The sequence below is a fragment of the Nomascus leucogenys genome, chromosome 19 (assembly GCF_006542625.1).
Source record: "Nomascus leucogenys isolate Asia chromosome 19, Asia_NLE_v1, whole genome shotgun sequence".
Classification (NCBI taxonomy): Eukaryota; Metazoa; Chordata; class Mammalia; order Primates; family Hylobatidae; genus Nomascus; species Nomascus leucogenys.
In genome coordinates this window covers 26,080,700-26,105,712 of record NC_044399.1, presented here as the reverse complement: position 1 = coordinate 26,105,712, position 25,013 = coordinate 26,080,700, and the positions used below count along the sequence as shown (strand labels likewise).

At 53.9% G+C, this 25,013-nt stretch overlaps 2 protein-coding genes across 2 annotated transcripts in view; one reads left to right on the top strand and one right to left on the bottom strand.

Annotated features, from left to right (window-relative positions):
* Positions 1 to 4,786, top strand: part of CIB4 (calcium and integrin binding family member 4) — a 60,280-nt gene extending 55,494 nt beyond the window's left edge. Inside the window, exons 5-7 of the mRNA XM_003270614.4 lie at positions 2,077 to 2,186; positions 3,069 to 3,157; positions 4,594 to 4,786. Of these exons, the coding sequence (XP_003270662.1) occupies positions 2,077 to 2,186; positions 3,069 to 3,157; positions 4,594 to 4,624 (230 nt within the window). The 3' untranslated portion in view covers positions 4,625 to 4,786. The remainder of the gene's footprint in view (positions 1 to 2,076; positions 2,187 to 3,068; positions 3,158 to 4,593) is intronic.
* Positions 4,787 to 6,455: 1,669 nt separating this feature from the next.
* FAM166C (family with sequence similarity 166 member C) lies at positions 6,456 to 23,847 on the bottom strand. Its single transcript, XM_003270613.4, has 4 exons — positions 23,656 to 23,847; positions 9,791 to 10,064; positions 8,338 to 8,450; positions 6,456 to 6,674 (listed from the first exon to the last, which is right to left on the bottom strand). The coding sequence occupies exons 1-4, from the start codon at positions 23,727 to 23,729 to the stop codon at positions 6,530 to 6,532; spliced, it is 606 nt and encodes a 201-aa protein (XP_003270661.2). The 5' UTR covers positions 23,730 to 23,847; the 3' UTR covers positions 6,456 to 6,529.
* Positions 23,848 to 25,013: the final 1,166 nt, after the last annotated feature.

Here is a 25,013-nt window from a genome sequence, read left to right as displayed (position 1 = left end):
TAAGGGTGACTCCATGTTGGCCTGAGTGGCTGGAAGAGTCCCGAAGAGTCCCACTTCCTAGGGAGGGGACAGCTGTGAGTGCAGCAGGTCTAGGGGTAAGGGCTGGGGAGGGGAGCATGAGGAGCCTGGGCTCGGACATGTAGCATATGAGGGACTATTGGGTAGGAGCAGGAAGGCAGGTGCATATGTGAGCCTGGAGTTTGGGGAGAAACCCAGGGTGGAGACATACATTTGGCATTCATTAGCCTATAGGTGATATTTAAAGGTTGCAATGAGCTGAAATGAGATTAAGGAGGTAAGTAGGGTTATTTAATCTCTGCATGCCTCAGTTTCATAATCTCTGAAGGATTAAATGCAGTGAACTGCAAAGCGCTTAGACCACTGCCTGACCACAGCAAAAACATCTGTGCTTGTTGTGGTGGTGATTATTATAATTCACTCAGGCAGCTGTGTTTACCACCCGGCCCATCCAGTGAGGGACTCGGGTGATTGTGCTGGGAGCTCTAGGGGAGCGGTGCTGAGAATGCCGGACATCGCCTCACCTGCCATTCAAGGCCTTCACAACTCGGCCTGCCTTCCAGACTTAACCCCTGATGCTTCTCCACCCAGGCCCTCCCCGCAGCCTCTGCTCCCCTCACACCATGCCAGTCACTCCTGCCAAGCACCCCAGGGTGGCTCCTCTGCTGCTGTCCCTGCCTGGCATCCCAGGGTGGCTCCATCTCTGCCGCTGTCCCCGGCTCCCCAGGGTGCCTCGGTCTCTGTCCGCTGGTGGCCTGGCACCTCCTCCACCCACCATCCCTCCAGGTCATGCTCTTCCAAGGCCTGTTGAGAAGACCTATTTAGGCAGCCCTGAGGGATAAAGGACACCCCTCAAGGTGGCTCTGTGGGAAATAGGGCCAGGTGGACCCTGGCTGTTCAGTACTCAGGAGGTTTATGTAATGACCATATTTTATGGCCCTAAAAGGAGGACCCAAGGCCTGGCCAGGCTCAGGGCAGCACTCCCCGACTGGCGGGATGGTGGGTGGGCACTTCCAAGCGCTGTCCTGGAAGGCAGGGGCCCTGGGCTGTGGCTGCAGTTGAGGAACTAGCAGCCAGCACACATGGGAGTCAGTGCGGCCCCCAGAAGTCTGGGAAGTCCTGTTGCCACCCCACTGCCACGCACCCCAGAGTCCCCAGGGCTCCCCGCGGCCGGAGCCCTCTGTGCATACCAGGGCCATGGCAGCATCCTGGGCTATTTTAGAGGGGGCTGTGAAATGTTTGGAGCCTGCCATGGTCTGCAGGCTCCCTGTCACATTACCTTTTTTCTGACAGCTGTGGCTTGCCTGGGATGAAGAAATGGTGCCCATTCTTGCCCAATTCTGGACTCCATTTCAGGAAGAAGGATGCACGGGATTGGAGGGAATATTGCCTCTTGTCCCCTTAACCCTTTGAGGGCACAGCCAGGGTCAGTATGGCCAGCCCCACTGTGGACAGGCTACAAGGACCACTGTTCCCCGCTTCACTGCAGAGGTGAGGGCACGTGCCCAGATCACACAGCTACTGCATCGGGACAGGAGCAGGGACTGGCACCCAGGCCTTCCAACTCCAGATCCAGGCTGCCCTCCGCTCCATACTGCCTGGCTCCCAGCCACCAAAAGACACTCTGGCTTCTGAATTGTGAGATGGAGAGTTGCAAAGCACAGGGGTGGACGTGGGGCTCGGAGGTCAGCCTGGCTGGGTTTGAATCTCCCCTTCCACTTCCTGGCGCTGCAGACAACCATATAACCCTCTGTGCCTCAGTTTCTTTTTGGTAAAAGACTAATAAAAGGTTGATTGTGAAGATTCAATGAAAGCTCTCAGGAGAGGTCTGAGCGTGTAGTACACACGCGATCAATACTTACTACCATTGGTATTTCTGACAGGTTATTTAGCACACACATGTGACCCGCCTGGGAGAGTTGGGCTCTGGGGGGCCTCCCAGAGGCTAATGGGCATCTGTGGGGTCCTGGCTGGTGCTGTGTCCCCCAGGACTCCTCAAGTCCTCTTCCTGTTCAGCCCCCAGCTCCCTCTAATGCAGGCCTGGCCTCGTCTTTGCAGATTTTAATGAGAATGGCTTCATTGATGAAGAGGATCTGCAGAGGATCATCCTGCGACTGCTGAACAGTGATGACATGTCTGAGGACCTGCTGATGGACCTCACGAACCACGTGTGTGCTGGGGGCTGGGAGCTGGTGGCTGCGGCCCGGGATAGGGGCCACGTTGTCACCCAAAGCCCCCGGATGTCAGGCCACCCTCTTGGGAAGAGACCCAGGGCCAGCCTGAGGCAGATGACACATTGGCCTTTGGTGCACACATTCCCTGGGGGCTGCCAAGGGGACAGGCAGCTCAGGGTGCCCTGAGGAATGGGCACACAGCTGGAGGCAACTGCCCCTCGACTTTCTGTCCTTCCTCCAAGTCCTGTCCGGGGTCCCCAGAACACTGAGCCCCACCCACCCACTCAAGGGGCCTCCCTACATGACAGGGACTGCCAGTGGTGGGCCAACAGCAGCTCAGCCTCAGAGGGACCCATCTCAACATCCCCTCCCCACTCTGTCCCAGCACAACACAGTGCCCAGGTGTCGTGGAGTGACAAACACGAGGATGGCCCCGCAAACTCAAGTCAGGGCATGGATCTCTGGTTTCAGAACATGACAAGTGTCCAGCATTTCCAGTCTCGGTGGGGACTAGAAGGAAGAGAAAACCATGAGCACTGTTGAGGGAGTCACCACCGCCTCCCTGCCTGCCTGGGCCCCCTGCAGTGCAGAGGGGGCCCTGTGTGTACTGGTTGGTGGGGCAGGTGGGGGACACTCTTGTTCTCTCGCTGCCAGGCTGGTGCTGGAGGCCCCAGGAGTGAGAGGCAACCAGTAGGGTCCCAAGCGTTGGTGCACATAACCTAATCTCTGTGGGGTCACTGGGGTCAGGGGACCCGGGAGACAAGTGTTAAGCCTGTGGGAGAGCCCCTGGCATGTGGCTTTCCCCCTCCACCCCGTGCCCCACCTCACTGCCTGACACTGGGTTCCACTCAGCCATCTTCTGTTCTCCCTCGCCAGGTCCTGAGTGAATCGGATCTGGACAATGACAACATGCTGTCCTTCTCAGAGTTTGAACATGCAATGGCCAAGTCTCCAGATTTCATGAAGTAAGGCATTCTGGAGGGGGTGAGACTGTCCAGAAGAGTGGGGGGGGGGCAGGAAGGGCCCCCCAGTCTCTCCTCACTCCATGAGACATCTCAGTCTTCCCAAGAAGGCTGTGAGTTTCCAGAATACTTTGCAGATTCTTTCAGAATCAGCAAAGCTGGAGCTTCTGAGAAATTAGGTAACTCTGGGGTATTAAAAGGCAGAGGAGAGGGTTGGATCCCAGGCTTTGAGAATGACGTCACAGCTCCAACCTCAGAGCATTCCCTGGGCCAGCCAACACACCTCTGTGCTTCTCCCGAGGCCCACTGGGCTCCTGACAACCCCAATGCCTCCAGCGGCCAACTGGGAGTTGGGGATTTACAGGGGGGATCTGAAGATGCTGGTGGTGGAGCTCATAGAAGAAAAGAAACAATGAGAGAAGCACCCAATTCTATTTCTTAGAGCAGGAGGGGCCCAAAGGGTCTTCTGAGGCCCAAACGTCCTTGAGAAGGTTGGCCATCTCCAGATCTCCCCGGCCACGTTGAAGTCTTTTTGGGGTGCTGCCGCTTTCAGGAGATGCATGCCCCCTGGAGGCAGGGTGTGCCATGGAGGACCAGCGGGTGGAGCTGGCGTCTCCTGCTCCTGGGTCCGACTCTGCCCCTGGTCTCAGAGGTGCACTGATTTCAAGTGTGCCCACTCAAGGTGCTTTTCCAGACTAAAGGAAACAGAATAAAGAGCTAGACCTCAGCCAGCGCCAGGGCAGGAGCCGGGGGCTGCTGGGTCCCTCTGTGCCAATGTCTCTGTCTCCCATCACCCTTCCACACTCACTCTGTGCTGTGCACCAGCTGTCTCCACTTTGTCAGACACAAGACCATGCATGGCCTCCCCGCAGTGGTCAAGTTTATACCTCCTTGGTCTTGAGTGACCTTCAGTGACTCCTAAGTAACAGCTCTTAGCTCTGACTACAAATCCCCAGAGACAGAATCCGAGTGGCCATGGTCAGGGGTCCTCCCCTCTTCTGACTGCCTAGATGAGGAGGGCTCCCCATTCCAACAGGCCTGCTAGGGCCTGTGGCCTGGGTGGCCCCTCTCTAAAAGGATGCACACTTGGGACCGCCCCAGCCAAAGCTAACTCCTCTTGTTCTGTCACAGCCCAGCACATAATTGAAGCTGGCACCCTGACTGCTCGGAGTTTCTCTTTGAATCTCTTCCATTTCTTTCCACTGATTCGAGCACCACAAGGTTCCTTCTGGTGCCCTGCCTTTGCCTTGTGGTGATGCTGAAAGAAGCTTAAAGAAGGTTTGGGGTTGCTTTGGGATGTCTGCAAAGTGGCTGTCGCCCAGAGAAAGGGACACAAGATGCAGGCCAGGGAGGGAGCCTCCAGGACTACTGTGAATCCAGGAGTCAGAGGGCCCCTTGGACCTGCAGGCTCACGTGGTTCATGGGGTTCTTTCTTTCAGCTCCTTTCGGATTCACTTCTGGGGATGCTGATGTAGCGGCAAATACCTGACGTGGCAGCCTCGAGGGAGACCACTGGAATCGAACCCCCTCCAGCACTGGAGGGAGCTGGTTTGAAGTATGACTTTGTACTGGCCCACCCTCACCTCTAGAATATTGTTTATTAGATAAAAGAAAAGAAAAACCTTTTCCTTAGCCCATCAGATCATTGCCTTTTAAATGCAGGATCATACATGGTACTTTTTATTAAGAACTGCCCATTCCAGGGCTTCAGTGTGCCAGCAACATCAAGCAGGCTGGGGTGGCAATCTTTTTGGGGGAATAGTTCAAATCTCAACCCATGTCATAGCAGGCGGCCAAGCCAAGTGGGATGAAGGTCCCTAGCAAGATACATGTCCTTCCCTCCCTTCGTCAAAACCCCCAACTCCCAGCACCTCGCAGTGCAGAGCTGCACAGAGATATGCACGTAGCAGCCATTCCAGCAGGTGCCTGGCTCCCCACTCGCCTTCTGAGGGAGAAGGCATCTTGGCCCTGATTGTGGGACCAGCAATCCGAGTTTATTTGCTTTGCTATTCAGCCAAGCCCTGGAATGAATTTGGCCACCACAGACAGCCTTTGGGGTCCAGCCCCTCAGGGACTTGGAGACACAGAAGCAGCCCCCCATTGGTTTTTTCTTATTTACACTGTCCTGGGGGAGGTGTCTAATCGCTGGCTACAGAGGAGGGGCTGCTTCAGCCCCAGGTGTACTTGAACCTGGCTGTGTTCCCCTTGCAGTTAGGTCCTGACTCACCCATTCAAGGACAATAAGGGCCTTGCCCCTTAATGGAGTGCCCTTGATCAAATCCAAGAGGTGCTGGAATGTTGGAGAAGGTCCCCGCCTTGGTCTGAGGTCCCCATCCCAGATCCTGTCACTGAGGGGCTCTCACCCCCGTCTTGCCCCTGCCCCAGCAGGCAGGAGCCTCCTGGGAGGTAGGAAGCAGCAGCCTTGTGGAAGCAGACCCTCCAGACCCTCAAAGACCACCCCGGGCATGCAGCTTCAGCACCCATGCCCAGCATCCACTTCCGGCCTGGGGCCCCGAAACATAGGGATTCCTGGAAGAGTCACCTGGTCCTAGGTCATTCCCTCCCATCGTCTTCTAGAAACAGCTTCAGGGGTAGATGCTGCATCCACCCATCCAAGCCAGCCTAGGAAGAATGCAGAAGGTGCCTGCTGCACACAGCTCTTCTCCCAGGCTCCACCCCTCACAGGCTCCTTCAGGATCCCCAGGTTTATGTCTTCCCTGCCCCTCAGTCTCCACATGGACCACAAGCAGGCTGTGTCATGGAAAAACCAGGGCTTGGGAGTCAGAAAGACCTGAATTCAAATTCTGGCCGTGTTACTTCCCAACTGTGTAAGCTTGGGCAAATTTCTCACCTTCTCTGAGCCTCAATGTCTTTATCAGTAAAGTGGGGATAATAACACCTCTTCCCTCACAAGTGATCATATGGACCAAACGATGCCAAGTCAGGGCTCCGATTAAAATTCCTTTCCAATCACACCCAGTGCAATTATTCTGGGGTCATTTCCCCTTCATTCTTAGACCGGCGTAATTGGACTTCCTTGCTTATACCAGTGGAACCAGGTGGGAGGTCTCTAGGGACTAGAGGTCTCTAGGGAACCCTACGTTCCTCAACTCCATTTGCCCCACCTTGGAGAGAAGGTAGCTGGACCTGCCAGGTAGCTGGACACCACTTTTCCTTGGCTTGATTCCCTGGGGCAGAGCTTTCCGCAGGCCCTTAGGACACAATGCTGTGTGACCTTCAGGGGGCATTTCCTGCGGTGGCTGAGGGTCCCTGGGATCCAGAGGAGAGGTGGGTAGCATGGTCATGGCTAAAGATTTTATTCCAAGCAAGGCAGGCTGTTCACGACCCAGGATCTCAGGCATCAGGCACCTGGTCTCATGCTCTGAATTCAAAGTAGCAGTCTCTCTTTTTCCGCTCTTGTGGAGAGACCCTCTTCCCTGATGGGAAGGTCTGGTAGGTCTTCAGGTTCTCGGGGACTAGTCTTAAAAGGTGCCACTTCTTCTTCGGGCACAGAGGAGGCCTAGGGGTGAGGATGGGACTGGTGTTATGCAGTGTGCCAGGGAAGGAGGGTGACGCGTGCCCACCCACAGCCCCACGTGCCCACTTTCCAACTCAAGCTGACCCGCTGGCTACTCGTCAGTTTAACACCTGATAAGTCCCCCTGGACTTGGGGTGGGAATAACCTGTATTTACATAATGGCACAGTGGTTAAGAGTGAGGACACGGATGTCAGACAGACCTGGTCCTAACTCCGGCTAGAAGTGTGCATATTTAAGAATGGCCTAGTGGTGGTATCCCCCTCTTAGCTTTGACTTGAGGAATAAATGCAGTAATGCATGTGAAGCTCTGGACAAGGAGTAAACACACAACATATGTTCTAAGAAATGATGATGGTGATGATGGAGGGGATTCCAGGAGGGAGGGGCTTGCCCCAGGCCTGTCACTGACCCTCTTCTCCCAACCACCTGGTTGGCCCTTTGCGTTAGTTGTGAAACTGTCAGCAGCAGTGCAAGTGGCCAGGCAACCTGAAGAAAGAACAGAGTTGAGATGTCCCGCCCTCCCCACAGTGATGGGGATTGGGGGCAGATCCTGGCCAGAGTCGTCTCAAGAGGATACCTGTCCCCAAGAGAGTCCCACTGTACTCTGGGGATGGACTGGCTCAGAGCCATCCCAAGATTAGAGAGAGCCCCCGAGTCCTAGAGGTGGTGATGGGAGATGCTGCTTCCTTTCCAGGCTCTGCCTCCAACCATCCAGGCCACGCAGCACAAGTTCCCCAGGCGATCAATGAGCCTCACGTTCCCTTTTTTGTAAAATGATCCTGTCTGTCTTGCAAAAAGGAACTTTTAGATGCAGTGAAGACTGTGAAGACTGTTTCTTTAAAAACCATTAAACTTATGAAAACAGATGCTGCTTTATCAGTAAGGATGATGGTGAATCTCAGGACTCTGAGGCAAGCAGGGAGTGGTTGGCATGGAGCTAAACCCCAAGCTGTATCCACCGACCTCCCAGGCCAGGCACCACCCACCACCCTACCCCACTCCAGGACACCTCATGTGAGCCAATGATCTCCCTGCCTGTGCTTCAGGAAGGAGAGAGCACGGAAACCACAGTACCCAAGTCATCTTTCAGGCCAGAGTGGGCCTTCCCTGGAGAAAGGAGCTGTCCTAAATAAAAGCAGAGAGGGGCAGGAGGCAAGGAACTTTCCTATTTAGTTAGATGGGCAGAAAGTCCTTAGGAGAACATTTTCCAAATGTGAACGGGGCCGGGGGAAGATTCCTGCTCGGTGTAGTGCCCTCTGTATCCACCAGAGGGCAGCAGCTCCTTACTGCTCTCTGCATCGGCGGCCAAGTTAGGACTAGTGCAGCTGCCAGGCTGCCTTTGCAGGCAGGGCATCAGTCCGCAGATTCAGGCCCACTAAGCTTACGGAGCTTCTCCCAAACTCCCAGTGCATCTGGCCGGGAAAGCACTCTTCCTGATTCGCCTATTCAGGCTACCAGCATCCCCCCTGAGGCTGCCAATGCCCTGACCCCCTTGCTCTGTAACCATCACTCTCTGCACTGCACGTTCTAGGGCAAGATCCTCAACTCATTTCTCAGTCTGTGCGCTGTGCATGCCTGGCCGAGAGCAGGTGCCCCATGGGTGCGTTTGTTGACTGCCTAGATGAAGGGAGGGCAGGCACTCACAGGACGGTGGGGAGGGGGTACCGTTCCGGCTCCCTCACTGGCAGCGCAAAGTAGGGGACTCGAGGCACCATGCCCGTCTTGTCTTGATAGTACTTCCGATGCTGCTGGACCATCTATGGTTCAATCAAGGAAGAGATGACAGGTTGTTAGCGCGCAGGACTGACCACAGGCACCTGCAGTCCATGCCTCGCTGCACCTGGGCACGGTTGGAGGCCACCTCCCCTAATGCCCCCGGAGGAGTCCCGGAGTTGCTGGGGCCCCAACTCAATTGCCAACCAGCTGGGTGTCCTCACTGAGTCGCGACTTCTCATCTGCCTAATGGGAATGACGACACCCACCAGACCAACTTTGCTACAGAGAGTAAACGAGACAAGGGACCAGCTCAGACCGAGTACAAAAACTCAGCCCCGCAGGCCTACGCACACCTGCTGTGCACACAGGCACCATGTCCGCCTGGCCTGTGTTTGCTCCCCGCTCTCCTTCCCCCCTGTACGGGGCATGTTCTGCTGAGCGCCAAGATGGAGGGAGAGGCTTTGGCAGACCCCCTGAGATGGTCACACATGCCTCAGGGGCTGGTGGCATCAACCTCCCCCTCTCCCGAGGAAGCTGCCTTACTCCTACAAGTTCTCTGCCCTGAGGCCAGGACACACCTTGTCCTTGCAATCGGACTAGAGGGGGAGGCTTGCGAGAGAAGGTGATGGAGAGAGTAAGGTTTTGGGAACACAGGAGAGAATGAACCCTTATCCCCGCCAAGGGCATAAGGGCCAGCTCAGGCCCGTACACCTGTGGTCTCTGGGGATGTGTCTGAACCACATCCAGGGAGGCTTTAGCAGCCTGAACAGCAGGACAAGAACAACAGGGGTGTGGGTGGGTTCCCTTCCTCGAGCTCACTCCCTGCAGGGCAGTCTCGCCCAGCCTGGGGCTGAGAGTGACTCAGAGCATGCCCCCAGGGGGCTGCAGGGCAGGGAGGGGTTGGCGGGCTCCAGGACGCAGGTGGATAAATGCCGTGGGGCTGGACCTGGGGCCGGGGGGCTCTAGTGGGGCCTTTGCTCATGTGTTATTCATCTGGTGGGTGGATCTTAGACCTTTTACTCACCTACAAAATAGATGGCATTCCACAGATCCAAGGGACTCCGGGGGGCAGAAGGTAAGGGCAGGAGCCTAGAGACAGGTCCCTAGAGACCCCTAGCTCCACTGGCAGTGGGGGTGAGCAGGAGCTGGAGGTCCTGAAGCCCCGGGAGGTGGGGAGAGATGAGAGGGGCAAAGTCCTAAGCCTCCTTACTCCCTTTAGCCAAGCCCGCCATGCTCCCTGCTGGCTCAGGGGCTCTGAGAAAGGAAATCAAGACACTGTGGCAGGTGCGAGGTCTCCCCCGGCCCCTGGCCATCACTCCCTTCCCGTGGTGGGGGCAGGTGGGCAGGAGGGGAGGCCACAGGGCAGCCCCACACAGCTTACCTGGTAGAAATTCGTGAGCTCTGTGGAGCGGTGGCTGTCCAGGTTGAAGCGAGTGTAGCTGGGCTTGTGCAGCCAGCGGTCCCGGGTGCTCGCGCGCTCCATCAGCAGGAGGTTGGGGTTGGTGGAGAAGATGGTGGGGAAGTGGCTGCCTTGGCCGAAGGGAGTGTGGCTCTTCTCCATGGCTGCGTTGCGGTGGTCCTGGAAGTACTTGAGGGTGGTGGTGCCGTAGGGAGCGCCGAAGGAGGAGGCCACAGTGGGGACGTGGCCCTGGTACCTGCCAATCACGGTGGGGGTGGTGGAGCCACAGATCAATGAAGGGCCCCAGGCCTGTTCCAAGAGAGGCCCTTAAAAGTGGAGGGTGCCGTGGCTCATGCCTGTAATCCCAGCATGTTGGAAAGCTGAGGCGGGAAGAACACTTGAGCCCAGGAGTTCTGAGACCAGCCTGGGCAACACAGTGAGACTCTGTCTCTATATAAAAACATAATTAACAATTAAGAAAAAAAAAGACGAAAGGCAGAGTCAGGGGAGCCCGGTGGCCATCTTTGGCCCTAAGAGTCTTCCCAAGATGCACTGACCTGCTCAGGTCTTTGGGGATGGCCAAGTCCAAGGGGCTCTGGGCCTCTCCCTCCCCACAGAGGTCTTTGCCTAGATGCTCTTCTCTCCAGACCAGGGGCTTACACAGGGGCCAGAACACCAGATACCCCCCAGTCAACGCTGTAGGCAAATCACTGTCCCTCCAGGGGCCTGCATTTACTCAGGTGTTGGCCTGAAGATGCAAAGGCCTCCTCTGGCTCCCACATTCTGCAGTTATCTCATGAAAGAGTAGGGGGAGTATGAGAAGCGGGTGGGGGCCCGGTCAGTGAAAGGCGATGGGTGGGAGATGTGGTGTAGCAAGGCCTAGGTTCAGGATGCCGCAGCCTTGCTCCCAGCACAGCAGCCTCCCAACATGCTACTCAGGCAGCCTGGAGACCTGACCAAGGTTCTGGAGCTCTGAGAGCCTACAAGGAGTCTTCCACCCTCTGTGACCAAGGAGGTTCCATGAGAGGGACAGGAGATGGGCGAGCGGAGGCCTTGGTGACACAGGCACTCTAGAGATCCTTGGTTAAAAGAGACTTGCTCCAAGAGCTAAAGACTTGTTTTAACAAAGCAAGGGAGAGTCAACAACACCCAGAGAGTACAGGCGCCAGACTCGCGGCCAATGCGGAAGCTTGCCGAGCAGCACGGCCCTGTGCCCCCCTGCATGCCTCACTCTCCGGGTTCTGATTTCTGCTCCATGAGGCCCTTGAAATCGCTCTTCCCAAGGCCGCCTGTGCTCTTGCTGCTGCAGGTCGGTGGACACGCTCTGTCCTGCTGGGCTTTCCAGTAGCACAGGGCATCGCCCACCTCTCCCTTCCTGAAATGTTGCTCTTGGTTTGGGTGACACCTTTGCTCCTTTCTGTTGCTTTTGCCAACATCTCTGACCACACCTTCATGAGCCTTCTCCTCTGCCCGCCTATTAAGCACTGGTGAACCTCCGGGGTCTGTCTTGGGTGATGGCAGCCATGCCATGGCCGTAGCCACCTCCTGTGTGCAGATGAACCCAGTCCACAGCTCCCGCCTGGGAGTTCTCTCCAAGCCTTAGGCTGCTATGTACAATTGCACACCAGACATATCCCTTGGATGTCTCCCAGGCTTGATTTCCCACCCCCACCTTCCCTGACAGTCTGGTCCCATCTCTGTGAAAAGTTCCCCCTAGCCATCCAAGTCAGAAACTGAGGCATCCACCTCACCCACACCTAGTCAGTCACCAAGTCCCGTAGCTCCATCTGCACCACCTGAGCCCAGCCGTGTGCCCTTGTACCTGGCCTGTGGTCATAACCACCTCACTGTTCTAACTGCACCAGATCCGTGCCCCTGCAATCCCTTCTCCACCAGACTGAACTTTAGTCCAGAGTCAGATCCTTGGTGTGGCATTCAAGGCCATCTGTGATCTGACCCTAGCCCAGCTCTCCAGCCCCATCAGCTCCCCTACACACCCCAGTCCTGCAGAGTCATCGCAGCCGTCTAGATGTAACTCCGTCCCCTACTCTCACCTCTTCTGGGGTCTTTCCCTGTGCCTTGGGCCTCGGTCTCCTCACCAACAGAACGGGCGCTGCCTGGAATTAGATAGCAATGCATGGTTTCCTTCTTTTTGTCTTCAGGAAAAAGGCAAGGAAGTGAAGCCGAGTGACTGCTGACAGGCCTGCTCACTGTAGGGAAGCTCACACAAAGTGAGTCCTTCCCTGGCTCCTGGTCCCACCACCCTCAACAGCTGTGCCTTCCTGGGGTCTCACAGCATCTGGCATTGGCTGGGCCAGAGCTGCAATGAGGCTGCAGAGGGCAGAGGCTCCACCCCAGCTGCACAGGCACCCCCTTCAGCCTCACTACTCCCATCCCTGGATGCCACAGAGGTGCCGCCCTTGACACCGTGACCCTGGTGGTTCTGACTCTTCTCCACCACCTCAGTGCCCTTCCTCCTCGGCCTCCTGAGTTCCCCACGGAGGCCAGGTCTCCTCTGGAACTGGGAAGACGGAGGAATTGGTGGGTGCTTTGCTGTCTCTCCTGTGAGGCTGTGTGGTCACCTTGGCCACTTCAGGAGACAGAGTCTTCCTCCCGGCCTGGGCGCCACTCCTGGATCTGGAGCTCCCGCTCTGGCTTCACCCAGGGCCTCATTGTCCCGTCCATCTCTCCTTGTCTCTCTCAGCCTCTGCCCTTCTTCCATCATCTTTAATATCCCCCTCCCTCTCGGCCTCTTCCCCTCTGCCTGTAAGCAGGCATGAGCCGTGGTTCCTAGATTGTACATTTCCACAGTAAAGGCTGGTGCCCGTTTACAGGCAGAGGGGAAGCAGCCAAGAGAGGAGACGTTATAGATGGCCAAGAGGAAGGCGGGATTGCAGATTCCCTCCCTCCTTCTGGAGCTCGCTAAGGAATACGCTGCATCTTCTGCCTGATTTCTCAACTCTCACCCTTTCCTTGACCTCCCTCAGTCTGCCTTCAGACCCACCATTGAAACGTGAACCTGTACGTCTAAATTAAGGTCATATCAGATCCTGCTGTTGCCAAATCCATTGTCCTTGGCTCACACTGTCCCACTGCAACATTCGCACTGATGAAGAAACTTGTTTGGGAAAAAAACCTAACCTGAGACATGTAAGCAAGTTCCTGAGAGCACTTCGTGCTGTAGATGAAGCTTAATCAAGATATAGATTCAATAAATTAAGATGTCAAAGACAAGCGATGGGGAGATGCTGCCTCTTCTATCCTGAGGGCTCCTCCCACATGGAGGGGAGGTTCCTCCCACAGTGGAACCATCGGGCAGCCTGTGGCTCACCTCTCCCCTCCCTCCTTGTCCTCCTCAGAAGCAAGGAAGCCCGCTCCACCCCTCCAAGCCTTAGGTTTTAGATGAACAGGCTCTGCCCGTGGGGAGGAGGCCGGCCCCAGCGCCTGTCTCGTTCTGAGGCTGTGTTCACCGCATTCTCTAGCAGCCACACTCCTCTTTCACCTTCTTAAGTGGTTCAGAATGTAGGGAATGGAAGAGATACTGGTCACCAGGTGCTGCCAACCCCAGCAAAAAGATGAAGCGATAGAATGAAAGGCAAAGGAAGATACCCACAGCATTCTGCAGGGAAAAGAGCATAACCCAAGAATACCACACCAGCCAGGCGGTCACAGGGGAACAAAGCCACCCTGTCCCAGCATGAAAGGGCTCAGCAACTAAAGCACCCACAAGCTCTTCTTGAAAGTCATGCTCAGTGACAAAATCCTGCCAATCAAGAGATGATTCAAAAGAAAAAAAAACAACCAACTCAGTAATGTAGAGTGTCTGTTAGAATGAGTGGTGATGAGCTTCAAATCTATTTAAGTGCAGAACCAGGAATAGCAACTAGGTGAATGCTAGTTACAGAATGGAATGTGAATGTTATAAAACCTGTCAAAGTAAAACTAATTTAAGCAACCAAAATTGGGGGGTGGGTGGAGGGGAGATGGGGGCGCACTTACTAAGAATCTCTTTAAATCAGAATCAACCCATGGCATCTAAAATTGAAACACATCGTTAGAAAAAAGTACAACATAATGGCTTTAGTGCTTTGGTGGTTTTTATCCTCTCTCTCTCTCCTATAGAGGAATCTTTTTGTACTAATATCTCTTGTGATGAATTAACACTTATCTCAAATCTACTTATTCTTCCATTTTACTTCAATTTCTTTCTCTTCAGTTAAGTTCTATTAAGATTCAATTTCATGCTTTTCATTTTCAAATAGCAAATATGGTATGATTATATTTTTATAAAGTTGCTTTTGTCTGTCTTTATATCCATCCATCCATCCATCCATTCACTCCTCCATCTAGTCCTTTATCTGAATATACACATAAGGTCTACAGCCATACCACCCAGAGTGCGCCCGTTCTTGTCTGAATATACACATAAAGAGAAACTCTGAATAAAATGCACCAAATGTTGACCCTGGATAATTCAGGGTGTTTGGATTTGGGGTGATTTGTGGCTTTTTTCTTTGCACACACATCATTTTTTAAAAACAGAGTCAGATGGCATGAAACATTAATTTATCAGGAACCTGCTGTGTGCTGGCACCACACTAAGTGCTGGAAACACAAAGACCCATGGTGCTCAGCCTGCCTTCCCCGAGCCTAGTCCTCACTCAGTGTTTACTGAGTCATGGGGTGCATGTGTCAGGTGCCATGCTGAGCTTGCCTGGGTACAACCAGCTCCAACCCAAGTGGGACCATGGTCAAGGTTCTAGTGCTATCAACCACAAGGAGGGAAGGCCATTCCCAGGGTGGGTACTGGAGGAGCTCCATGACGAGTGTCCACTGGGGTGAGGCTTTGAGGAAAGTCCCAGGGCAGGGGGAGCCCCTGAGTCTGGCTCCTTCCCCAGGCGATGGTGTTGCCCCAGGGTCCTCTTCTCTTTTCAGGGACCCATTCCTTCTGGGAGATCTCATCTATGTGAGACTTCCAACATGTCCCGTATGTCAATGACAGCCAGATCTGGGTCTCCAGCCTCTACCATGCTGGCAATGGATCCACATGCCTGGCTGCCCACACAAGGCTGGGCCACCACACCACAGACTCAGCGCCACTGAAACTGCTCTTCCTCCAGTATATCCCTGCCCCCTCCAGCCTCCACTTAAGCCAGAAACTGGGACTTGATGGCCCTGCGTCCTCCCTTCTCCATCACCCTCCACATCCGACCTCTCCCTAAGTCCTGCTTAGACACCTCCTCAGCCACTGGCCTGTGGCCCTCTTCCATCCCACTGCTGCGAGCCTCCCTCATTGCTTGCCTGGACAATCTCCAATCTCCTCCCTGGTCTAAACTGAGCATCACCCCCTCCAGCCTGCTGTCCACACAGCACCAGAGCCATCCCTCCTCTCGCCCATCACTGCCCTGTAGGTGCCCTGGGCCCCAGCAGCGTTACTCCCAGTCTCTGGGGCCCCACGTGCTCTTCAGGCCTCTGGGCCTTTGCATGGAGTTCCTCTCCTAGGATGCATTTTCCCTCTTGCCCATCTGGGGATCTGCCACCCACTCCTAAGGATCCAGTGCCCTCTGCTACCTCCCCTGACTGCACACCCTGTACCTAGCACCTGCCTCGCTGAGAGGACTGTCATCCTTAAGTCCACACTCAGACCCGAATGAACTTGTCTCTTCTGCTAATCCGTGTTCTCCTTTATCCTCAGCACCTGGCACATGCCAAGTGCTCAACAAATGTTCACTGGAGGAGGCAGAATTCCAGAAACTCTGGGGGCACCATGCCCTGGAATCCTGATTTAACAGGAGCGTGGCTCTGATCAGCAGAGCACATGTTGGCATGAAGCATCCCTCCCACAGGGGCGTTGGGCTCCTCCGAAGAAAGGAGCCATAGAAAAATGATGTGTTCTTGTGATTCTTCTCTTCGCCCCCAAGCTCTCTGCCATACTCCTCCTCTGCTCCCTGCTTCTCCACCTTCTCTGAATGCCACGATATTTGCATCCCAATAGAATAGAAGCCCTCTCCTCCGCAATCCTCCTGAGTTCTGCCTGGATTCTGTTCAGGGCTTGCTGCTCAGGCAGGTGTGTGTGCACGCACACACTTGCACACATGTGCAGGTTCACATTCTTTAGCACTCAGTGGGCACATCTTGGCAAGCTAGGTCTGTGTCCCTTATATGCACCTGCATTTGTGTTGCTTTGAGCGTGCCCTGAGCTCCATGGTGGAGGCTTCTGCAGTCCTGTTTGTATTGATCTGTGGCAGGCCAAGGTAGGGAAGAACAGAGAGGAATGGCAAGTTTTATAAGAGGGCATTGAGTGGCAGCATTTGCTGTGTTCGCTGGTGCCACCACACCTCCCCTTCAACCCCTTCATCTGCCCCCATCCACCACCCTGTCCCTCCATCCATCTGTATGCCACATAAGCCAGGAGACTGTGCCAAGCCAGACCCCTGGGCAATGGTCACATGTGGATTCTAAGGCCCACTGTGGGTTACTGTGTGAAAAGGAGCAGTCCCTTCCCTGCCTCTTAATAGCACCGCTTGGCCCCACAGCCAACATTAAAACTAATTACCACGAGCCATCAGGGATCCCATGATCAGCCTTATTAACTGATTAACCAGCGACTATTCGGCATGTCCGCATTCCACAATGCATCCTCTCCTCCATAACGCCGCCTACTGAGGACAGTTCTGATCAGATTCCTCCCCAGGGCAAAACCCTTCAAGGGCTCCCCATTGTCTGTGACACCAAGCACAAGCAGGGCCAGGTGTCAGTCCCTCCGCGCCAGGGCCTCTGTGAGAATTCATCCACTGTCATATCACAGCTTTCCCACTCCAGCCGAAAAGGCCATTTGCTGCTTTGAAAGAACATCCTTCTGGCACCTCCACACCATTTTTTTTTCTCAAGCCACATCCTCCATCCAGAAGGCTCTGCTCTCCCCGCTTCCCACATTATGATCTTACCCATCCTTTGGGGTCCATCTTGAATGCCCTCTTTCCCATGGAGCCTCCATGACCCAGCCCACAGACCCTGCCTGCCTGCTCCGTGGAACTGTCTTTGCCCTTTGAACCTCTCGTATGTCTCAGTTTGTATTGCTTTTCTTTTTCTTTTTCTTTTTCTTTTCTTTTTTTTTTTTTTGAGACTGAGTCTCACTCTGTCACCCAGGTTGGAGTGCAGTGGCACGATCCTCACTGCAACCTCCATCTCCCAGGTTCAAGTGATTCTCCTGCCTCAGCCTCCCGAGTAGCTGGGATTACAGGTGCCCACCACCACGCCCAGCTAATTTTTGTATTTTTAGTAGAGACGGGGTTTCGCCATATTGGCCAGACTGGTCTTGAACTTCTGACCTCAGGTAATCTACCTGCCCCAGCCTCCCAAAGTGCTGGGATTACAGGTGTGAGCCACAGCACCTGGCCTCAGTTCACATTCTTTCATATCACAATAATCTGAGCCACTGGAATATTCTTTCTGTATGAATTATAGGCTCTCTGGGGAGGGAGGGTTCTGTTGTACTCATACTGGCATGCTTGGCATTCCCTGCACCCAGTGGATGTTCTGTGAATATCTGTTGAATAGAATTGACAAATGGTGGCACATTTTAAAGGGTTGATCTTTCTTCTGGAGAGAAGGAGGATCCCTGTTGTAAAGCCCAAGTCTGCAGGAGCCCCTGATCACCTGTTCTTAGGGGACTCCACAGTTCCTCAAGGTTGAGAGGCACCAGTTACCTATGAAATGTCCTTGAACAGCTCAGAGGTGAATTCTAGGGAAGAAATAGGGGCTGGCCTTGGGGCAGAAGTCCTGGGAAAGGGATGGGGAATGACGTGGCTTATGAATCCTCCAGAAGAGAAGATACTGCAGCAGAGAAAGGCAGGTGAGTGGCCAGAGGCTCCCTAAGTGTGTGAGGCCCTCTGAGACCAGGCTGCCTCCTGGGGGGATAGAGAGGGAAGCTCCCTGTGGGGACAGGGCCAAGAGGGAGAAGAATTGAGGGACTGTAGAATTTACTTTCTGCTTCTGTATTTTGGGCTTGAATCTGGGACAATGATCTGTTCCCTCAGCTGAAGATGAGAACCGAACAACAAAAGTAGCGCCTGCTGTGCCTTCAGTCAGACCTCTCAGCCTGGGGGCAGGGGTCTGCCAAGGAGAATGGCACAGGTGGAAGGCTTCACATGAGGAGGGCCCTTCTTTCAAATGCTTGAAAACAGGACCACACCTGCCAGTTTCTCAACAGTGGTCTGCATTGCAAGGGGCCATAGAAATTCTCAGACAAGCGTTCCTGTCCTTGGTTATATCTTAGAATTGCCTGGGAGGATTAAAAACCCCTGCAGCCCTAGCCCAGCCCAACCAATGACATCAGAATCTCTAGATGGGGCCTGAGCACAGGTCATAGTTAAAGCTCCCCGGGAGATTCTAATACTAACGAATGGGCACAAGGAGTCCCCTACCTCCTGCTGGGCAGATGGCCTTTGTTTCATACCCCAAGATGCACTGGCCTGTTTGGAGGGCTGCACCTTGGGTACCAGGGCCTGGGTTGAAGTGGAAGGGGCTTTGGAAACGCAAATGCTTTGGAACCCTCCCTTCCCAAGCCTGGCCTGACCTCTCTCCCTGAAGGGTAAGGCCCCAGGCCCCAGGAAGCTGGCAGAGTGTATTACTCTGTTCCCACGCTGCTATGAAGAACTGCCCCAAACTAGGTAATTTATAAAGGAAAGAGGTTTAATTGACTAACAGTTCTGCAGGGCTGGGGAAGTCTCAGGAAACTTACAGTCATGGCAGAAAGGGAAGCAAACATGTCCTTGTTCTCATGGCAGCAGGAGAGAGAAATGGGTGCCCAACAAATGGGGAGCCCCTTATAAAACCATCTGGTCTCGTGAGAACTAACTCTCATGAGAACATGATGGGGGAACTGCCCCATGATTCAATTATCTCCACCTGGTCCCTTCTGTGACATGTGGGGATTATGGAAACTACAATTTAAGATGAGAATTGGGTGGGGACACAGCCAAACCATATCACAGGGGCAGGCAGTAGTGGGCTACAGGCCGTGCCTACTGGCTTCAAGGGAATCAACTTCTAAATTTTCAGGAATTTGTTAAGTCTGTTATTAAACAAGCCAGTATTAAATATCAAATTATATTCAATTACAATTAAATATGTTATATTAGGCCAGGCATGGTGGCTTCTATAATCCCAGCACTTTGGGAGGCTGAGGCAGGCAAATGGCTTGAGCCCAAGAGCTCGAGACCAGTCTGGGCAGCCCTGTCTCTATAAAAAATGCAAAAATTAGCCAGGTATGGTGGTGCACACCTGTGGTCCCAGCTACTCAGGAGGCTGAGGTGGGAGGATCACTTGAGCCCAGGAGGTTAAGGCTATAGTGAGCTGTGATCGTGCCACTGCACTCAAGCCTGGGTGACAGAGGAAGACTGTCTCAAAGGAAAGAAAAACACACTAAAACCAAAGGAGATAGTCAAAACTCCTCACTTCCTAATTATTTTGCCACGTTACTATCATCTGTGTTTGAGGTTGTCATGTCCACTGTACCTGTGGGGTGGAAATATTATATAATGGTGCACAGCTGTGCATCCATCCCTCCCCAACTCTGCAATTAAGGACACTATGTTGATAGTTTGAAATCAGCTTTGGTGAGAGTATTTATACCACAGATACGGATGAATGTTACAAATCAAAGCATTTTTGCTCCAGAGAACTGGTTGTTAAACATTTGCCAGCACACCACTGTGTGTGTGTTTGCTGTACAGGGATTCTGGGGATGGGGACACAGCCACCTTTGTGGGACCACTCTCCTGACAATGGAGTGGAACGCACTGATTTTAGGACTAGAGGCCCCTAAAGTCTCCGAGGTCCAGCTCAGTGACAGATATGGGCACAACTGCCACCCCAGGCAGACAGAGAGAGGGGCTGGGAGGCAAATCCTCTTGCCTTCACTCTTGGTGAGAGCCACTGGGCAGGAGCTGTGGGCATGGGGCACAGTGGCAGTCTGGGCATGAATGAATGCATGGCGCAGGCCAAGTGTCTGCACTGAGAGCCGGGTGAGGCATGGCCGGAAACAGAGAATGAGGAGTGGATGCCACCTGGATCCGACCTGCAAGCAGGAAGCTTGGATACTCACTGAGACCAATCTCATCCCTTCAAACCCCTTCAAATCTCAGGGACTCTGACCCAAGAGCTCCTGCCCACTGCAGGAATAGCACCCAGGCCAGGTGTAGGCAGGCACTGCCTGTGGCAAGGTGCCTAGGAGCTGTGTCCCCAGGAACAGCACAGGACCAAATGGAGCACCCTGGCTGGCAAGGCTGAAGACCAGCTTTGTTATTATCTCATGTTCCCCGCGGTTCCTAGAACCAGATCTTGAACACAGTAGGGATCTAACTAACGATAACAGCTAACAAGGATCAAGTGCCAGGCTTTAGGCATCTTTTTTTTTTTTTATTTTTTTTTGCACACAAAAACAATAAACATTTTCTAAAAATACAAACAAAAAGATGCGTATCAAACATATTAGGAAGGTTACACATGGGAAGTCGGGGAGTAGAAATGGGGGGTGGGAGTTAAAATAAATGAGAGAGGGACTTTATATGGATCAGTGATAATAACTCAATCCTCTATTTGACAAAGAAGAGGGAGAAGGAAGAGGAAGAAAAAGAAAGTGGGATAAAGGATCAGAAAGGGAGGAAAATAGAAAAAATTAGAGTATGACTCCAGGGTAGACCTGTTTTGTTGTCACTGAGTTGGTTGGTTGGTTTGTCTGTTGTATTTTTCATGTTTCGCCAAGTTGGCCAGACTGGTCTCGAACTCCTAGCCCGAAGTGATCAACCCGCCTCGCCCCCCAGAGTGCCGGGACCACAGGCGTGAGGCATCTTAACTAACTGAAACCTCTTTAACCTGCACACCATGATCATCCCCATTGAACAGATAAGGTAGGTGAGGCAGGGGGGATAAATAACCTGCCCAGGGTAAGGAAGTCATGGAGCCAGGATTCGTACCCGGCAGGCTGGCTCCAGAGTCCATCTCTTACTGTCAACCCCATTCCCTCCCTGCTAAATGAGGGAGGCAGTGTGAAACTCCACATGAGGGTTGGGGAGATATTGGGGTGAGTTGGGGTGTTGAAGTCACAAAGCCGAGGCTCGGCAACTTGCTGAATGACTTTGGGCAAGCTGCTCCTTCCTCATCTGGGTTATTGTGATGATTTTAAAAAAGAAGAAAGGCCAGGCGCAGTGGCTCATGCCTGTAATCCCAGCACTTTGGGAGGCCAAGGTGGGTTGATCATCTGAGGTCAGGAGTTCGAGACCAGCCTGGCCAACATGGCAAAACCCCGTCTGTACTAAAGATACAAAAATTAGCCAGGCGTGGTGGTGCGTGCCTGTAATCCCAGCTACTCAGGAGGCTGAGGCAGGGAGAATTACTTGAACCCAGGAGGCAGAGGTTGCTGTGAGCTGAGATTGTGCCATTGCACTCCAGCCTGGGCAACAGAGCAAGACTCCATTAAAAAAAAAGAAGAAGAAGGAGAAAAGAAGGAGAAGAAGAAGAAGAAAATGTTGTGAAGGGCCCAGCACAGTGCCTGGCACATAGTTGGAGCTCAGACTTAGGAGATCACGGTGTTATTGCCAGGCATTAGGGACCTGGCTCCAGCCCAGCACTTCCATCACCAGCGTGGGGCTCAGGCAAGTCCCCCCAGACCTCAGTGACCACATCTGGAACAGAAGGTGACAAGGCTACATGATCTCTGAGGTCCACACCAGCATGAATATTCTCTGCCTCTATGAATAAAGCAGGTAAGAGGGGGGTGATTTGAGTGTCAGAAGAGACTGGCTGTGCTTTAAAATCCTGTGATTATCAGTATTTGAACAGACACACAAAAATAAGAATTATCCAAGTGTGGTCACGAATCTTGGGTTCTTTCATTAAGTTAACAGAATTGCCAACGAGGTGGCATTTGGAAACACAAAACGACTCAATTCATTTCTCGCTGATGGGAATCTTTAAGGGGAACACATTCCTTCCAGAAAGATCCAGATGAGAAAGCAGCAGATACAGGCTCAGCTGCTCAAACTAGCCCAGTCCAGGCTTGAAGCCTCATTCATGATCCTTTTATCACCATTTCTAAATCAATCACAGGGCAGGGCGCTCAAGGGAACTGCTGAGAAGTGGCAGGCATAGGAAAGCACCCTGGGGACTGCTTCTGAAACCTGCAGCTCCCACTCCTTCCAAACAGAGTTGGGGAACTGCAGGGCAGGGTTTGCAGGAGCACCAGGCCTTGCCCCTCAGACGGGAATTGTCCAGGGGTTAGACAATAGAAAAGTTTTCAACTGGAGACTGTGGGAGGCTTAAGAAAAAAAGTCAATGTATAAAGTCAAATCTCATGATAAACACAGAGAATGTGGTGTCAGCACCACCACCCAAGGCTGCAAAAACGGATTTGAACTAAACCTTATGTGTTTACACCACACTAGGGTAGCCCCTCACTTGTTTTTGTCTTCCCAGCCTCCTAACATAACACCTGGCATGTCCCAAGCACTGACCCACATGAATGCCTTAAATAAAGGATACAGGCAAGTCCTAAGTCACCTGGCTTGGCTTCAGGAAACTACCATGACCTGATAAGTCAGCTTTGTCTGATGGGAACCCAGGTAGCTTTTGAGCTCTCTCCAAGGCTCGGAGAGAGGTCGCATCCACGAATGGGCTAGGTTAAAACTACAGCACAGCCCCTGGTTGCTACTTTCTCATGCAGCCTCCAGAAATGATTTGAATGTCACAGCACCTCCGTGTCTAGCTTATTCTGCTTCAAAACAATCTCAGCTTCATACCAAATACACTTTTCTTCATGTCGCCATCTGTTCCATTTGCAGGAGAGAGCATGCGGGCTTTTTCACACATTTGGAGACCCTGCCTGCAGAACCCTCAAGACATTCATTTCATTCATTCGTTCACTCTTTTTTTTCAGACGAGGGTTCTTAGGATCATTCATTCATTCTATACAGATTTGCTGATACTGTACAAGTTGCCTCTCAGAATCCAGTGCCTGTTCTCAGCACCCATGCTGACTGGTAGGAGGGATAAAGACAGCCTTACACCCTGGGAGAGGCGGTCCGGAGTAGAAACATCAGACACTGTAGGAGAAAGAGCCAAAGAACAGGAGGGAACAGCCAGACTTGCATGTTAGACGTTTGGAGTCTGAAAATATCCAGAGAAAAGAAAGGTAGGTGTAACCTAGCATTTGAAAGTGCTAAACAGCAAGCCAGCGCTCAGGGCAAGTGGCCAGGAAGCTTTCCAAGAAAAACTTCTGGGAGGATAAAGGGAGATAAGTGAAAGGACTGACCACAAAGTCGGGCGGGTACTGCATACATGACCCATTAACTGGGGCTCTTCCGGCCTTGCCAGGCTCTTCGAGCGGGCACCCATCCAGTATCCTTCCCTCCCTCAACCAACAAGTACTGACCTTGCCCGAATGCTGGGTGCTGGCGCTGTGAGCGGGGCGGAGGGGCCTGCTTTTTCTCTAAGCGCCGCAGGCTGCCCGCCTGGGGCGTCTCCAAGCACTAAACCCCACGTGGCTCCATCTCCTCCCTCTTCCCCGGCCGCGTCCACGCGAGGTCCCTTATCCCCTGCTGGCTGTGCCCCACTTGCCAGGGAGCGCCTTCCTGGGAAGGGGAATCTGGAGAGGCCCCTGCCTGTGCCCGGCCACTTCCTACTCTGAAACAACAAACCTCCGGGAAGGCCCAGCGCCCCGTCGGGGTGGAAAATTGGCTCCTCGGGGTTCCTTCAACCCCAAAGTCCGGGTGCAGGGGGCTGAGTTTCGACCACCGAGGAGGGAGCTAGCAGAAGGGGAAGGGCAGGAGGCGCGCCCGCGGCCTTACCCGGGCATGAGGCCAGGGGGCACGTAGGCGGCATTGAACTCGGTCAGTAGGGTGCCCGCGCTGCGGGAGGCCATGGTGGGTGCGCCAGTACAGCGAGCCTGGCGCTCCGCTCCGCCCCACGGTAAACAGCGGCGGGTCACCCGGCAACGGCCACAGCGGCGCGCCTGGCAACGCCAGCTGGCCCCGCGGTCCTCGGGTCCTCGCCTTCCGAGACACTGCGCCCTCCTGGCGGCCCCCTCCCCGAGCAGCCCCATAGGGCGCGCCCAGAAGGCTCCTCCCATTTCCGCGAGCTCTGCTGGGTGACCCCTGTCACCCGCCCCGCGCGTCGGGGGCTCTCTGCCTTGCTGCCTGCGGGATGTGCAGAGGCTCAGATGCGGGAGGGAGGCAGAACATCGCTGGAGAGGCCTGGCGGGATCCGTCTTGCGGTGACCCGGCTTGGAACGCGACGCTACCACAAAGGACAGACCAGGTCCTGACTTTGGAGGCCACGCACAAAGCAGCTGTCCCACCGTGGCTCAGGCTCAGAAACCTGAGTGGCTGTAGGGTCCCCAGGAGCTATGTCTCTCCAAGGCTTCCCCTGCACCCCAGCTCCGTGGGGGTTCCAGGAAGGGGTTCTGCAGTGGGCCGCGCTGGGCGTGGTTGCCTAGGACGCTGTGTATAATTGTGTGTGTGCATGCGTGTGTGCGTGCGTGTGTGTGTGCGCGCGTTGCGAAGAGGGGCATTTTTCATTTTTCTTCTTCATCTCTAGCTGGTGGCTTCCTTCTCACCTCATCATACCCTCAAACTACTCCACAAGAGGAGTTTTATTGGTAAGGGGCAAAAAGAAAATCATAGAACGTCTGGTGTGTGATTTACATTTGTCCCCAGTGCTGCCGTTCATTTTGGGGATGGCATCCGCAGGGGTGGCGCTTGCCTCAGAGAGCAGGCCTGCTGAAGGCCCACCCCCTGTGTAATCCTGCCTCCCTCCCTGTGACTGCTTCAGCCGGGTTTCTCCAGGGACCCTCACAGCAGCCTTAGTGCCTAGGGCAGGGCCAGGGCCTTCGGGTTTTCCATAAGGGGTGAGGGTATGGGGACAGCTTCCACGGTGCCAGGCTCTTGGTGACTCAGGTGGAGGCCCTGCCACCCCAGCTCCCTCTGTAGCAGTCCTGGTGTCATGAAGAAGCTTAGCAGTTCCCCCTTCATCTCTGGGTCTTGCTCCTTCCCTTCAGATGCCAGATGGAGAGCAGTGCTTCCTTCACACTTCAGTTCTGTAAATGGCAGTGGATGAAGACCACAGACACTACTAGGTTCACAGGATGCGGCTGCCACCAGGATTCTCCAAAGACTTCCCCTGGCAAATGCCAATGAAATGGAGGGGA

Excerpts from the sequence above, each read along its gene's own strand:
- FAM166C (XM_003270613.4), bottom strand. The coding sequence starts at position 23,729 with ATGGCCTCCCGCAGCGCGGGCACCCTACTGACCGAGTTCAATGCCGCC. Across the intron at positions 10,065-23,655 it reads CCCCCTGGCCTCATGCCCGG|GTACCAGGGCCACGTCCCCA; the intron begins GTAAGGCCGCGG and ends CGTGATTGGCAG. Across the intron at positions 6,675-8,337 it reads TACCCCCTCCCCACCGTCCT|GCCTCCTCTGTGCCCGAAGA; the intron begins GTGAGTGCCTGC and ends CCTCACCCCTAG.